A 16,227-nucleotide genomic window follows, 5' to 3' on the forward strand; every position below is an offset into this window, starting at 1 on the left:
TATGTGGACAGATAGTACAACAGTTTTGCAGTGGCTAAACTCCACTGAAAAATTACCTGTATTCGTCGCTAATCGTGTCGGCGAAATCCTCGAGTCGACCACTATTGATGAGTGGCACCATGTTCTGAGCGGCGATAATCCAGCTGATACCGGTACGCGGGGGATTTCTTCGGAAACCCTCAAGGATAGCAGCTGGGTTATTGGTCCGAGCATTCTCAGGACTACTGAGTGGCCGTTTATACCCGACGAACGTGTATTCAATAAAATTCGTTTGAAGGGTCCTTCTTGTGATGTTGATAATTGCTTGGAGACATCATCTTCCTTCGTCACCGATGTCACATCCATCAAACATCCCGAACACGGGTTCAATTGGGAAAGGTTCAGTTCCTTTACAAGATATAAACGAGTAGTCGCTTTTATGTTGAGGATGTTGACTTCACATAAGCATTTTCGTGGTAAGGACTTACGAATCACCGACCCCACTGAACTTGATATTGCAGAAAGCAAACTGATTCATCTTGCTCAGATGGAATCCTTTCCCGTTGAGTTAAAAACACTCACCGCTAGCAAACCTATTAATAATAGTAGTAAAATTGCCACATACTCGCCATTTATCGGTCCCGCTGGAATCATTCGTTCCACCGGACGGATTGTGCGCTTAGTGAATACCGAGTTTGATACTAAGCACCCAATAATACTCGACGCCCGACATACCTTAGTTCGTTTGTTGGCCCGCAGCCTCCACCATAAGCATTTTCATCAAGGATTAGATTACATGCGCTCCGTTTTAAATATGAAATATGCAATACTTGGGTTGCGTCGACTACTTCGGTCTATCGAAAATCAATGTGTAACATGCCGTAAACGCAAAGCAAGCACCATCCAGCCAATTATGTCCGATTTACCGGTCGAATCAATCAACTTCAATCATACGGGTGTGGATTACTTTGGACCGCTTTACGTTCCGGTTCGCAGAAGCACGGAAAAAAGATGGGGATTTCTTTTACTTGCCTCACCACCAGGGCTGTACACCTTGAGATTGTACCGTCTCTGGACACCAGTTCGTGTGTCATGGGAATTGAACGGTTCGTTGCGCGCCGTGGTACGCCAAGCACAATCTGGTCGGATAATGGCACGAACTTCGTTGGTGCGGAAAATGAATTACTTGCCTGCATCAAGAGCTGGAATGGCATGGCTCCGACCATTTTTGCACACAAAGGTGTTACTTGGAAATTTAACCCGCCAGGCGCACCCCATCATGGCGGCTCCTGGGAACGCCTCGTCCGAAGCGTGAAGCGCGTGCTGTACGATATCCTAGGCAGTAGGCGAGTCACTGAAGAGGTGTTAGGAACAACACTCTGCTTAGTTGAACAGGCTTTGAATTCGAGGCCAATCACTCCCGTTAGTACCGATTCACGTGAGTTAGAAGCGTTAACCCCAAACCATTTTTTGCTTGGACAACATGCCACAAGCTTTCCTTCGCTTTTACCCGGGGAGCACTTCGATCACAAGAAAAGGTACGTGCGAGCGCAGTCATATGCTAACGCGATTTGGTCTCGTTGGCTTCGAGAATATGTTCCCTCGCTGAATAAGCGTGTCAAGTGGCACACTCATTCTGACTTCACTCTTAAAACAGGCGATCTCGTATGGGTGATTGAGCCCGATAGTCCGCGTGGGTACTACCCTCTCGCCCGAATCGTCAAGCTAAACTACGGACAGGACGGTTGCGCCCGGTCCGCCCTTGTCAGGACCGCAACCCGTGAAGTCACGCGGCCGACCGTTAAGCTCGCTCCGGTTCTTCCTTCTTCAGGGGGGAGGATGTTGCAATGCAAAACAAGAGTATAGAATAAAACAAGTATAGATGCATATAAAATAAGCACAGTTGGCCAAGCGGACTAAGACAAAGTAAGCTAACGCCGATTATATGTGTGAAATAACAGTTGACGTAGGTTCGAGTCCCCCACCTGCCCATGTATTAATATACTAAAAACGGGGGTTACATCCTATTTTAACTGTTTTTTGGTTCTAATTCGGTTCAGCCTTGATTAAGGCTGACCGCCAAAAAGAGCAATTTGTCTCAAGGACATTACCGACCGGTTCTTGTGGCTAGCTTGCGCGAAATTATCTCAAAAACGAGTAGTACCGAAACAAGTTGATTTTGTGATCTTGATTATGCAAACCGTTGACATTGCTTATTTCTTGTTATGTGTGTTTACCGAAAAATACTCATAATTTAATTTGTCTTATACAGTTTTTTCAGATTGAGCGCACATCTAGAATATCATTGAAATAACTCCTAAGGCATTTTACAATAGTTGACGCTTTTTTGTTGTTTATTATTTCCTAAATAAGGTTCCATTTACACCTTTCTAACGATGCTGAGGCAGTTAACTGTTTGTCAAAGTATTTGACATCGCTTTTTTTTTAAAAATTATTTTCAGTTCCTGAAATTTGTTGAAGCTCTTAGAGTGCAAGTAACAATCTTTTTAAGATAGTTACTCAAACTGACTTTTAAGACCAGAGTCTTAAGTTACTTGCGTTTTAAGACTTAAAATAGGGGAATCGGTTAATTAGACTAAATTCCAAACTTCATCAAAATTCGACAACATGAAAGTAAAGTTCTTTTTTCAATTTTCCGTGAAACCGAAACATTTAAAACTGTCTATGAACTGCTCATACGGCAATTTCTAAAATAAATATACGGCGATTTTTGGCTCTTGTTTAGTTCTCTGCCTTGATTTTTTGGAGACTCGTTTAGATAACACTTTGTAAAAATAAATTTGACGTTTCAATCTGCTAAAAAAATGTTCCTAGGCTCCTTTCCAACTCTCTTATTTATTTTGTTGAAAAAAAAACAAAATACTTCCTAAAATGACTTGCCCTGTTAAGTTAGATGCAAATTGGGCCCTTGTACTGTTTCTCAACCCCTTATTTTAAAAAGTTACAAAATAGAAACCTTGAAAACTGTTCATACCGCAAAAAGAAATGACACAGAGATTATTACAAAAATTTCGTACGAACATTATCTCTAGGTTTTTATCGTAACTTTACGAGAGTGAGAAACTGGAAAAGAGCCCAATTTGCAGATAATTTAACAGCGCAAGTTTGTTTTGGAGGAGTTTTTTTCGGCAAAGTGGAAAGCGAGAGCTGGAAAGGAGCCTAAGTGAAAAGAACCGAAAAATTTACATAATAAAAATAAAATTGTGGAAGAAGGGGCGGGTCGAAAACCTCAAAATCACATATTTACAGTCAGGGGCGGATTTAGGATTTTCTCGACAGGGGGGGGGGGTTCGGATTTTGTCGACATTTTTTTAGAACCACCAAATTGATTTTTTGAGTTCTCCCAAATCAGTATAAAGATATCATTTTGATAAATTTTTGCAAAAACCGCAGGCAAATTTTTGAAAAAAAAAACAGGCCAAAAAAGGCGTCTTGAAAAATTTTAACCAGAAATTTGCGTTTTTTGGCGCACGGCGCACGTTTTATCTCAAAATTAGATATATTTTGGCGCCGATGGCACCTTTAGAAAAATTTTAGGGTCAGTCAGCCAAAACTGGATATCTCAAAATAAAACATAGTTGGACCCTTTGGGTCGGCAAGGGGTCGAATCCCTAAGGAAGGGGGGGGGCGTCCACCCCGCTCCAGCCCCCTAAATCCGCTGGTGCTTACCGTGATGACAATGTGGACGACACTGACGAAGCTCTTACTTACTTCTAGCCCGATTGGAGTCGGTCTCCGAATTCACACCTAGTATCTCTCCACCTTCACTTTTCTTGTCTGACTCACTCACAATCACGCCTCCCCCCACTGACGATTGCTGACCTTTTTGTTGATCATTACTTGTGGCACTTCCCGCTACTTTTTTCACCCCACCAGTGGTAGAGGCTCCTCCCCCTCCTCCTGCTCCCGATCCGCCCGGGGTTTCATCTTTTTCCGTGCCAGTGTCAAACTTGGTTGCCTCATTTTCGTTGATCGTTTCAAAGTTGTTCATAATTCAGGAATCTTTTTCGGAAACTGATAACTTTTAGCTCTATTCCAGTTACACATTATTTAAGGCCAAAAACTAAAAAATAACCAACAAAATATAAAAATTCTAGGTTTGTAATTGTTTATTTTTTTATTACTGTAATTCAGTAATTGAAAAAACAATTTCTTACAACACTATACAAGAACTTGGAAGTTTGTGTAAATTTAGACTTCTAAGTTGACTTTTAATTCTCACTTACATGGCTTCAAATTGCGTTATTTCTGGAAACGAGCGACTTCCCAAATCCTACCCCGAATACTTATTATATAACTGTCCAGCCAATTGAGTTCATATCCATTTATTGGCTGAAGTAATTGATTTTGTTGGTTAATTTTAAATTTGCTTGGTTGCTTAAATCGTGGTTAAAATCGGGTTATTTTATTTCTGAAGAATTGGATATTTTCTCACAAATATGCACGTGCTAATTAATACCTGTACAGAGTTATTGTGAGTTTGCAGGTTGAGGTAACTGGTTTTTTACTGCCTTTTTTGGTGTCTTGTATAGAGTGCTAGAATTGTTCCTATTTTAATCGAGTTGCTTCAATTTTCATATATCAGCTGATTCCATCCTACATACTGAAACAACTGGCGATGTTTACTTAATTAATTCGCAAGGCCTAAAACCTACATCCGTGCTTATACATCTTGCAAGCTTGCCAGTCCAGAGACTTGATATGAAAAAAATATGGCGTTTATTGGCGCGTTTGCGCCAATGCGAACAAAGCGCGCTGGCTCTTTTTCCTTTTCCCCCCACCTCACACGAGCATCATTTTTATGATCTAAGGAGCAGTTTTACAAGGTTAATTATGAAGACTAAACATCTTTGCCATGGCCTAATTAGTCTGTATGTCAATTTTCACGACAACTGGACAATGTGAACAGAATTTTCAAGTATAAAAATTTGCAGTTGGGGGGAAAAGGAAAAAGAACTAGCGCGCTCAACGCCAGGCCACTGGGAGAATATGTTTTAAAAAGGGGCAAAATCTGCAATATGGCGAATTCCGTCAACTAAATTTTTAAGACAAACTCTGAATTTGAAGGAAAATTGAGCCATATAAAACAAACAAATGGGAAAGGGCTGTAAGATGATATTATATTTGACCCATATGCGTTTTCCTTGAGATAGTCAAAACAGGAAGAAAAAAAGGCTCTTTTTCCTTCCCCCCTCCACCTCAAACGAGCTTCAATTTTTTAGTGTAACGAGTGGTTTTACGAGGTTGATTATGAAGACCAAATATGTTTGCCGTGGCCTTATTAGTCTGTATGTCAATTTTCTTAACAATCGAACAATGTAAACAGAGTGTTTATTTGTAAACTTTTGCAGGTGGTGGGGAGTGGGGGGGGGGGGGCCGAAAAAATACCCTATGCCATAATTCTTTAGCTCTACAGGTTGTCGGAACAAAAAACACAGAAGCAAAGCTGAGCTTCGCACCACTTGCAATACAAAGTATATGATTAAAACAACCAGAGACTCAAGAAGCATTATAGATGACTTCGAACGTTATTATCCTTAGAGAAAGATCTAGAAAAAGAAAAAAGCAAAAACTCATAGTTTTTTTTGTTTAACATTATGAAATTTTTCAAAAGAGTCACAATAAAGGTTGAAATTGAGCATTTGAAAATTTAAAATTGGGGCCAAAGTCCCAAAATTTTATCGATCTCATAAACAATATTGGATTATTTTAGGAACAATATTAGGTAAATGGGCGACAGATTTAGAGCCGACAACTAATCGGCAAATTCGTATAGGACAACAAAAACCATGTTATGCCAAAATAGCATCCAACAAAGCCATATATGTACTGAATGCAAGGTAGTATACACAACTCGTAAATTAAATCAAGAGCTTAATCGACAACCATAAAGACGAAAACCATCAGCAAAAAAAAACGATTTTTTAAATCACTATACATACATCTAACAAAATGAATGAAGATATTTTTTAAAATAAAGACAATAAAGGTAAAATTAGCATCGGAACAAAAACTTACCAAGCGGTAAAAAAAACCAAAAAAAAACAGAAATTCTTTATGCCAGAAAAAGTTCAAACAAGTTTTGATAAAACCAAAAAAATTCAAGTACCCTTCACTCAGAACAAAATATATTTTCACGAACACAAAATAAATTTTTCGGTCATCAAACGACGCAATAAGAGGCCACTAAATTGATATAATATCTTAACTGATTGAGCCGAAAAAATTTTCTTATTTAATTCGAAGGTTCAACAAATCAAACTGGTATAATTACGTTCTATGTAAAAACAAAACTTGATTCGACCGGATCTTTGAAGTTCCAAAACACTAAAACATTCCCAGTGAAAATCGTTTAAAGCAAAAAATCGATTCTTTCATGCACCACTTGTGATACCAGAAAAAGATGTCATTTAATCATTTAAAACGAAAAAAGTAAAGCAAACAAGTTGCAAGTGATCTATCAAAAGTTAGCAAAGACAGCAAGAATAGCCAGTTACTGTGCAGATAGCACAGAATGTTTCAATAATAGTCTTAAGAAATACAACAAAAAAGTTTTTTCTGTTGCCTGGTATGATAAAAAAAGATCTGAGCTCAAAAATTTTAACTTAAGTCTCAAATTGAGATATTGTAAGCTTTCAAGCTATCGAATTAAGCTATTGTAAGCCTGCTTGCTTGCTTTACTCGCTCGGAATTAGACGAAAAATCAAAATTTAATACACGTTCCTCGACAGTGGAAAAGAACTTAATATATTTTTTCATACCGTTCGAATAACGACTCAAAGAGCTTTATGACGATTTATCACTCAATTGACTCCGATGATAATTTGTGGCAACTGATCTTGCATGAAAAACAAAAGAAAAGGTATAAAAACTAAAACACACCCGAAGATAAAGTTTCTAATTTCTAATTTTCAAATGGTCAGAACAACAATAGAACATTTGTTTGTCAACAAAGATAGCCGGTTGCGTTGCAGTTGGCTCAGAATGTTCTGATCATATTTATAAAAAGTTCATTTTTGTAACTTTTCTTTTTTTTGTGCGTGGTATGATGAAAGTATCTGAACGAAAGATTAGGTTTTGGAAGTTTCTAAAAATCAATAAAAAATGGGCAAATTGGATAACCGTTTTCATCAAAGAATAGGAATAAAAAAAATTATTATATCTTTGAAGTTTTTTTTTCATTCCTGAGATGGCGCCGAAAAAAAAGACATCCAGTTCTACTAAACTTTTTAGGGCTTGAATGAAAAAATTATAGCTGATTTACTACTAGTTTGTTCTAATAAACCTGCCTGCTTTACCTGAAATAAGACAAAAAATTAAAATATTTAGACCGATTTTTCACGAACTGAGATTTTTTTTTGGAAATTTTTTAAAGCGGCTCGAATAACGACTGAAAAGGTTTTAAATGATATATCATTCAACCTTATCTGATAATTATTTGTGTATTTGATTTTTCGTGGAAAACAAAAAAATTGGAAAAAAAAACTGAAACACACTTCATTACAAAGTTCAAAGCTCGGAACAAACATGCCACAAATTGCCAAATTTGCTAAATTAAATTTTCGAGAGTTGTCACGTCCCATTTTTTATCGCATTTGAAATCTAGAAATGCTCAGTTGCCTAGAGCAACCCCAGCAAACAATTCAATTGTGAAAACAAAAAATGCTTATTCTTACTCCGCGGCGAAGCTCTTTTGCAGAAATTTAAGCAACAACAACAGAACATTGTAGATACGCATAACAAAAATCACAAATACTTCAAAATTGAACGAAAAATTGTTTGCCGAACATAAAAAGTGAGAATTTTCTAAGCAGAGGCGAAGCTGAGCTTCGCACCACTTGCAATACAACACCAGAAACAATAACGAAAAAAGCGAAAATGTCAAAAAACTAGATTTATCATAGTAAATAAGGCTAGTTTTAAAACAAAAACCTGCCGAGACAATAGAATGTGAATTCAGCGTCGGAATTTTTTTACCGAGCGGTAACAAAACCCAAAATAACTCGACAGAAAAGTTTTAAGCCGAAAAAAGTTAACAAAACTTAAAACTTATGAAAAGTTAATAAGTCCTCCTCGCCCTCAAAACACTCAAAAAGCTTTATCTGCTCGTCAAAAGAAACAATATGAGACAAGTAAGCCGATATAAAAAAATAAGCTGAAGAAAATTGCAAAACTCAAAACTAACAAAAAAATTTTAAGCCCCTCTCGCCCTCAAAACACAGAAAACAGACACGCAGACATGCACTTTTTCGCACGTCGAAAGACGCAATATGAAGTCAATAAGCCGATATATTATAGACCGAAACCTATCAAGCCGAAAAAAGAAAAAAAAAACAAAAAAGCCAAAAAATTATTGTGATGAAAAACTTGAACCATTAGTTCTACGGCGAAGCTGACCTTTGCAACACTTGTGATACACTTATGAATGACTATGATTAAATTAAGAAAAAAATGAAAAAAAAAAATGGTTTTTGTCAATAAAAATGAAACAAAAGCCCAAAAGATCCGGAACAAAATTTCCTGCACCATTAGAAACTCTACAAAGAGCTTTGAGAAGGCTATACAGAAGCCAAGGTTTCTGCGGAAATAATCAGACAAAAATAATTAGACAGACAATAATCTAATTTAGTCGAAAATTTCTATGCGCAAGAAAAACAGGTCTCATGGGAATCGAACTCCCGGGTTTTGTTGTCTCAAGCATAGGAGTTACAGCAACTTGGATCAAAGCTGAACAATTGAGCTACGGGAACAGAGCCGACAAAACTAAGCAGACGGACGATAGTTCGCAATAAAAAATTTAGCATGCAAAAAAGGGCTCGGCCGGATTCGAACCGCAAATCTTTGCCATTTAAAGCAGTTGTGTTACACCTAATCGAGATGCACCGGATGTTTGATTGGATTTAAAATTGTAATTATCAAGCGGTAAAAAAAGCCGAAAAAGTCGAAAAAAAATTCAAAAAAATTTTGAACTGATACAAAATACTAAGTCCTTTTTCTCCTCAGAGCGCACACGCGCACAAAAATTTTTATCGAACATAACAACGCAATAAAAGGCCACTGAGCCAATACTTTTTCAGCCGAATTTTATTAAGCTGATAAAAAGACAAAAAAAGGTGAAATTTTGACAAATCGAGCTGGTAAAATTAAAACCTAGGTACAAAAACAAACACTTCGATTCGGCTGGATTTTTAAAAAGCTTAAATAAATGCAGTGATGCTTAAAAAACTGTTCAAAATCTTAAAATAACTGTTTACAGCTAATAAAAACTCTTCTTATATGTGGAAACTAAGCGGACAAAACATAAGCAGACAAATAATAGACGGAAATTATTTTAAACCGAAATACTTACCAATTAAAAACAACTGGTCTAAGTCAGATTCAAACCCAGGACCTTTGCCATTCCAGGTGTAATTTTTACCACCAAGGTAAGTGTGCAAGAGACACTAGAAAATTTGAATTTACTATGAACCAAAGTATCACCACGATTCCAAGGAGTCCTGTGGACAAAGTTGTTCACATGAAAAAAAGTCTAGTACACGATTGCAATACCCTTGCTTATCGCAAGGGTAATTAAGACGTGTAACGTTTTAAGCAAATCAGAAGTGAGCATGAAAAACATTTGCACATTGAAACGGCTTGAAATTATGTCACTAAGCCGATATAATATTGACTGAAATCGTTTTGGCTGACTTAAACTTTTGAACGAAAAAAAAATATTTTAAAAAATAAATACAAACAACGTCAAGAGTTTAAAAATTATTTACCAATGTCAAGAGGTAAATCCGAACAAAATTCGATCCTACAAAAACTATAACGTAGAAAAAAGTGAAATCAAATAAGCGATTTAGTTGGACGACAAAGTGGAAACCAAGCCGACAAAAAATAAACCGAAAGCGACGAAGTGGAAAATTCAAAAAATAGCAAAAAAATCATTGAAAAAATTTGAACTTCAAATTTATTGGACAAAACACTTAAAGATGCACAGTAGGAGTAATAGACCAATGAGAGCAAATATGCATACCTGTCGTGTACTGCATGCATGATCATGATGAAATGTGGATTAAGTTGTTTACGGGAAAAAGTCTAGTACCTGTTTGCCAGACCCTTACTTATTGCAAGGGTAATAATGCAAAGAATAACTAATTTAGTAAGCAAAAATTAATTATAATTGAAACAATAGGTTCGCAATAATTTGTATTGAAAAAGGCTCATATCAATGCTTTCTTTTTTTGTTTGAAAAAGTTTGTCGATAGAAAACTCATTACTTTGCTTTTGCAGATAAAAACAAGTAGTGAGGTTCATATTGAGAAAATATTGATTAAATTTTATTTCAAAATCCGTGTTGTGGCAAGCTGACACAATAAACTGAAAAAGGTTTGTTTGAAGCAGAAAAATTACAGCCTGCAAAACTCTCGATTTGTATACGCTGCAACCCCTACAGCTGTCGAGACTACACAGACATAATTTCTGCGCTTAATGTGCAAAATCAATCGACTGAACTTCTATCGATTAGAAACCAAGCTATCAATTTACTCACGTATTTTGATAGAAAAGTTGTCTACCAGAAAAAGTATGACTCGTGTGAGAAACACTCTGACTCGAAACAAGAGTAGTCACCATGATTAAATCTTGATATTATTAATAACACTGTCTAAGCATATTCCATAGCATTTTTCCCCACATTGCAGACAGATATTTTGTTGAGTGAAGCTCTTTTTCGCTGCTCAAGGCCGTTTTTTTGTCTAGAGCTTTCACGTGGTATCACCTATTGCAGCCGAAATCGGTCAGGTCGTTGTAAATCAAAATCCAAGGTCATCTACTCGTCACACACTATCATGGCCATGGCAGGGGATCGACTCAAGATCTCACCTAAGGCTGCTTTCAAAAACACAATCACTAAATACTCAAATTCAACTATTCATTCAAGCCAATTTTTGAATAAAAATTCACTATTAACATTCTTAATGTGACTAGCACCAAAGTTTGTCAGTTGTACGACACTTCTATGTAAAAATAAAACACTAGAGGTTAATTATTCACAGAAATTTACAAGCAATTGGTTATTAGGATTGAATTAAAATGGCACTACAAATTAGAATTTGATGCAGCAAAAAGGATAGAGAAAAGATGTCACAAACCTCAGAGTGATTGTGAGTTTTGGCAAATGAAATTAGGATTTTGGCTGAAACTGCGTGATGACAATTACAAACTGCTTCAATTGAAAAACACACCCAATAAACAAATTCACCCTTCGGAACTTTATTTGAAAAGTTGAGATCAAAAACCAAAAAAGCAGCAGGGTAGCACAGGGTGAAATTGTTTATATTGGTCAACTGAAAAACGTCTACGAATGCAGATAAATAAAAAGCAAATGGATCTAGAAACCAGCAAAAAACCATGACTTGAGAAATTTTTACGAATATTGTCACAGAAATAATGAAGATTTTTGAAAATCAAAGCAAAACTATTACGCATATATATGGGCAGTGTATAATATAACAGAATGCTCAGCAGTCCTAAAATAGAGGAGATGATCTTATGACAGAAAGTCCAAATGTCAGAAAGTATTTTCTATCAATCGAAATCCTATCAAAAGTTTTTGTTAAAAACTGATTGAATTGCCATGGTATGCTTTCTTTCAGAAATTTGATTGGCTTAAATAAAATTCTGTTATTCGGTCCTTCTGGCACCAAAAACACCCCCTTAAATTACATAACTGCAATGCAAGACCCAGATTCCACTATGAATATTGCACAAAATAGATTTAAAACTTTTTATACATAAGCAGCCGCGGCAGCATAAAAAATTTGCTTTTTTGCAACTATCAGATAGTTCGGACTTATTTCAGAGAATTCACGATAGTTTAGTTTTTATAGAATTTTTCATTAATTTTTTTCAGACAGTTTATGAGATTTGAGTTTTTTCTGATTTATGAAACATGCTCTACTGGAGATTCCTCGTTTCGGTTTTCGAAATTTTGCATATCGACCAATAGGGCTTCTTCATTTCTCTGTGAAATCTCTTCCAGATTATGATTTCCAGAATCCATCTCCAAACCAAATCCTGTATCATCTAACCCTTGTTGATCAGTGAAGAACTTATCGAAATTATCAGTCAATTGTTGCATTGAATCATCAACTAATTTCTTGGAAGTGTTGTCTGAAAAGTCAAGCAAAACTGAATCAGTGGCCAAAGCTGAAACTGAACTTTCATTTTCACTGAATGACGTAATTGTCGAACCTTGATTGTGACTGTTCGCTTTTTGATTATCATCCATTTGATTTCGATTTTCGAACACAACAGTTGGCAATTGAGACTGAGAATTATTAGGCATAGTTGAAGCACTGCAAAGCGAAAGCAAATCATTAGCTGAAGTATCTTGGCCTATAGTGGTATCTAGACTTATACCTGAATCTTCGAGACCAAAAAATCCAGACTCATTGTTTTGCAAATCTTCATCATTACTATAATCTTTGTTAGTTCCAGGAACAATAGATTCGTAGTTTGAAGCATTTTTAAGAAAAATATGAGAATCATCAGTAGCAAATTCAGAATTGAGAGGTTCCTTGTTGCTTTCTCGAACCAAACTTGCAGACTTAACGTTTTCCTCAGAAGGTGTCAAAACAGCGCTTGCCGATTCCACTACCGGCTCGGGACTCACACTGTGTTCCCGTGAGTTTTCACGACTCGATTCAACTCGTGTATTTTCAGCTTGAGCTGATTGGTCAGTGCCAACGACTTCTCTGTGCGACTCTTCATTCGGTTCTGGCTCACGAGATTCTTCGTCTTGAGATCCATCGGTAAGAACATCTTTCTTTTGTTCAGCCAAACTTGAGATGTTGTCATTAACATTCGAGTTTTGTGCACTTAGAGTCAAAACAGTATCAGTGAAGTTAATGCTTGCTTCACCTTCAGCAGAAAATTGATCAGTTGGTTTTACTTCATTTTCAGCGAATTTTTCTCCAACATAGGCAATAGTGTCCAATTTCTCCTTCGATACCATAGCGCCTGACTTTTCTTCATCAATCAAAATCTGATCAGCAATTGTCGGCTTTTCATCAATAACTTTGGTTGAACCAATCCCATTTTCATTGGAAATGACATCGTTATTTTCAGCAAGCTTAGTATCCTGTTCCATTTCTTGCTTCGATCCGATTTCTTGATTCGAATTGACCGATTCGACAGCTGAAGATGCCTCTTCTGGTTTCGGCTGTTCCGGTTTTTCTTCATCTCCAGATGTAGGTTTAGTTGGCGTCGTTCTAGTTCGTTTCATAATCGCTTCCAACCTCGCTCGTCTTTCCGCACGTTCTTGCTCTTCGGCCTTCCTTCTTTCTTCCTGCATTCTTTCGAACTCTTCTTGCTCTCGAAGTTTTTCCTTCTCAGCTTCCTGGCGTATCTTTTCCTGGTCCATTATAAACTTTTCCTCTTTTTCGAAGAACGTCAGTTTTTGTTCCTCAAGAGCGTTCGGCGGAGTATGACTTCCAGAGTTGGTCGCCGAGTATCGATCCGGAGTTTCGATTCCAGACTTACCCACTTTCGGATCCGTAACATGAACAGTTCCCAGAACCTCGCCGCTTTCCTGTCCGTCATTATTACCGTCTTTTGTCACCAATTCGCCATTAAAATCATCGAAATCGGATACCATAATTGCAGCTTGTTTGTTAGCAGAGTTGGCATTAGAACTCGTAATTGACAGAATCTGATTCAGAGAAGAGTCCAAATCCTTTGTATTGAGCTTACTGTCTAAAGCATTTTCCAATTTGGCAGCTGAACTACTTGGCGCAACTTTTATCTTAGCACTTTGTGGCGCTTTTGTAGCGTTCATTTTTTCTCGCATCGCTCGCCTATGTTCCGCCATTTTCTGCTTGTAAAACTCAATTTCCGAATCTTTTTTCGACTTGTCATTTTCATTTTCAGAATCAGTTTTGGCAGATGAAGTTTCCTTTTCTTTAGCAGCAACATTTTTGGCGTCATTTGCAAAAAGCGAAGTCTTGGGTGCTGATTTCTTTTGCATCAACAAGGGCTCTGACTTTCTTATATCTCTCGAATCTTTAGACGATGTTCGCTGTGCCGGTGTTTTCGGTTTTTTGTCCCTCGTTAAAGTCTTCGACCGTGCGGGATCGTTCATAAAATTAGACGCGGAGTGAGATGCACTCGAAGCAGCTCTTGTTCCCGAAGCCGATCTCGTTCGTTTTGGTGACATCGGAACTGGCGACTTCGGAGCAACAGCGCGACTTGAATTAACCAACCTTTTAGGCGCAACAGCAGATGACCTTGCCTTTCTGCCCATATTGAACCTGCTCTTAGGTAACTCAAGTTGATGAAATATAGCTTGAGAAAGAGACGTTTTTCTCTTGGACACTTTGCCAACTGTTTTAGTCTTGGTTTCGGCCGCCTTAATGCATCGCAGTTCCACTTTTCTCAGAATTGCAACCTTTCTAGCGTGAGTTTCCAGCATAATCTCTTGTTTTCGTTGCAACACCGAAGCGATCCTTGAGTTATTATGCTGATTTCTCTCTTCGAACTCTTTGCGCTTCTGTTCGACTAGCTTCTGGTGTTTCAAAGTGCTTTCGAGCATGCGTTTTTTAGCAGCCGCCTTTCGCTCCTCTTCTATTTGTGTTTTGCGAGTGAGCACCGCCTTCAGTCTGTCTTCGTATGATGCCATGGGGCTGTCCTTGTCTCGTCTGGTCGGTTTGTCACTTGGTTTCGGATTCCCGCTTTTCTGCACCATGTTGTACCTGAAGATGAATAATCGAATTGAGTTTTACCAGGAAAAAAATGAGAAACCAGACTTAAGTTAACTTTATTGCGCACGGAATCTTCAAACTTTTAGAGCTTTCAATACGCAATATGTTTCCTGTCTTGATTACATTAATATAGAAGAGTTTATTTAAAAGTAAACTCAAGCCCTCATTTTCATGGAGCAGAAACATGAACAAACATATTCTTGGCCTGCAGTATCTTAAGAAAGAATTACCAGACAAGTTGGATATTAAGACAATTCACCAGACAACCGCAGCGCATGAATAGAGCCATATTCGATTGATCGTGTAAACTTTCTGGCGCTCACAGGTTTTCCCGCGGATAAACGCAGTGAACTGACTGCTTTGTTATGTTTTCAATTTCCCTTTTAACAATTCAGAAAACGCTTCAAAATCTTTTTCCATGAATGCGATGATCACAAAACCTTAATCCTGTCAGTATCTTATCCTTTTTTTGTTTCTACACGTGGGCTAAATGGGAATCCTTTATAAATTGTGTCCGATAAATCGCATATTCAGTAAAACATACAATCACAGGAAAAAAAAATTACAACTTTTTTCTTTCAACGCGCAAATGTTTCTTCACGTTTGTGTCGTTTTCGTTTCTGCAACCATTAAAGATTAAGGAATGAAGTTTTGACACATGTTAGATAAAACCATTTGGAAGGAGTTACCTGGATCAAAATTTGAAAAATCTTGTTTTGAAGGCGTAAAATAGCTTTACAATTAGTTTCTGGTGTTTTTGCCACAGAAACATACCAGCAAAAACAAAATGAATTTGAATAAATGGGCTCAAATTGGTTCTTTGTGAAGCAGATGAGCTTGACTTCGTTTTACGAAGCAGAAAAACGACAATTGAAAAGTTACCTGGTCAGGCGTCAAAAAACGGTGCTGTTTTGATGATACAGATATTAAAAGGTTTTCGGCGCTTAAACCAGAAATTTCGACAAAAAAAAATGTAGAGACAAAATAACTGCTTCTGATTAAGCGAATTGTATAAACATGGATCGTAAGACTCATTTTACCAAAATATTTGCCGGAACAGTTCTTTAGATGGCTTATTCCGATCATCAGCGCAAAATAACTGAAAATTAGTTGGCAGTTCATTGACGCCGGACCAGTAAACTTTTTCAATTGTTTTGTCTATAAATTTTCGGCGGCATTAAATCTGAGTCAAGCTTTTAATCTTCCCAAAGAACCAACTTGATACCATAAATTGAAATTTCGGGGGTTGAGAAATTAGACGATAAGCAAATTAGACGGAGGTACTTAAAAGGAATATAGACGATTTTGCAAAACTGCAATTGTAAGAAAATAGACGAAAATGAGTGAGATCAAATTTGTTTGCAGACAAATTGCGCGAGAAAAATATAATTGTTTGTAGACAACAGTTAAATTTCCGTGGCCAAAAACTTTAAAAGTCAATCATGCATAATTTATTCAATTCAAAACTCTCTTGTAATAT

At 37.2% G+C, this 16,227-nt stretch overlaps 1 protein-coding gene across 1 annotated transcript; it reads right to left on the reverse strand.

Moving 5' to 3' along the window:
* Window positions 1-11,639: 11,639 nt before the first annotated feature.
* Window positions 11,640-14,734, reverse strand: LOC134855428 (MAP7 domain-containing protein 2-like). The gene has a single exon (XM_063871955.1). It carries the CDS (start codon window positions 14,729-14,731, stop codon window positions 11,930-11,932), a length of 2,802 nt encoding a protein of 933 aa, XP_063728025.1. The 5' UTR covers window positions 14,732-14,734; the 3' UTR covers window positions 11,640-11,929.
* Between the last annotated feature and the right edge of the window lie 1,493 nt (window positions 14,735-16,227).

Source organism: Symsagittifera roscoffensis, chromosome 10 (genome assembly GCF_963678635.1).
Source record: "Symsagittifera roscoffensis chromosome 10, txSymRosc1.1, whole genome shotgun sequence".
NCBI classification, from domain to species: Eukaryota; Metazoa; Xenacoelomorpha; order Acoela; family Convolutidae; genus Symsagittifera; species Symsagittifera roscoffensis.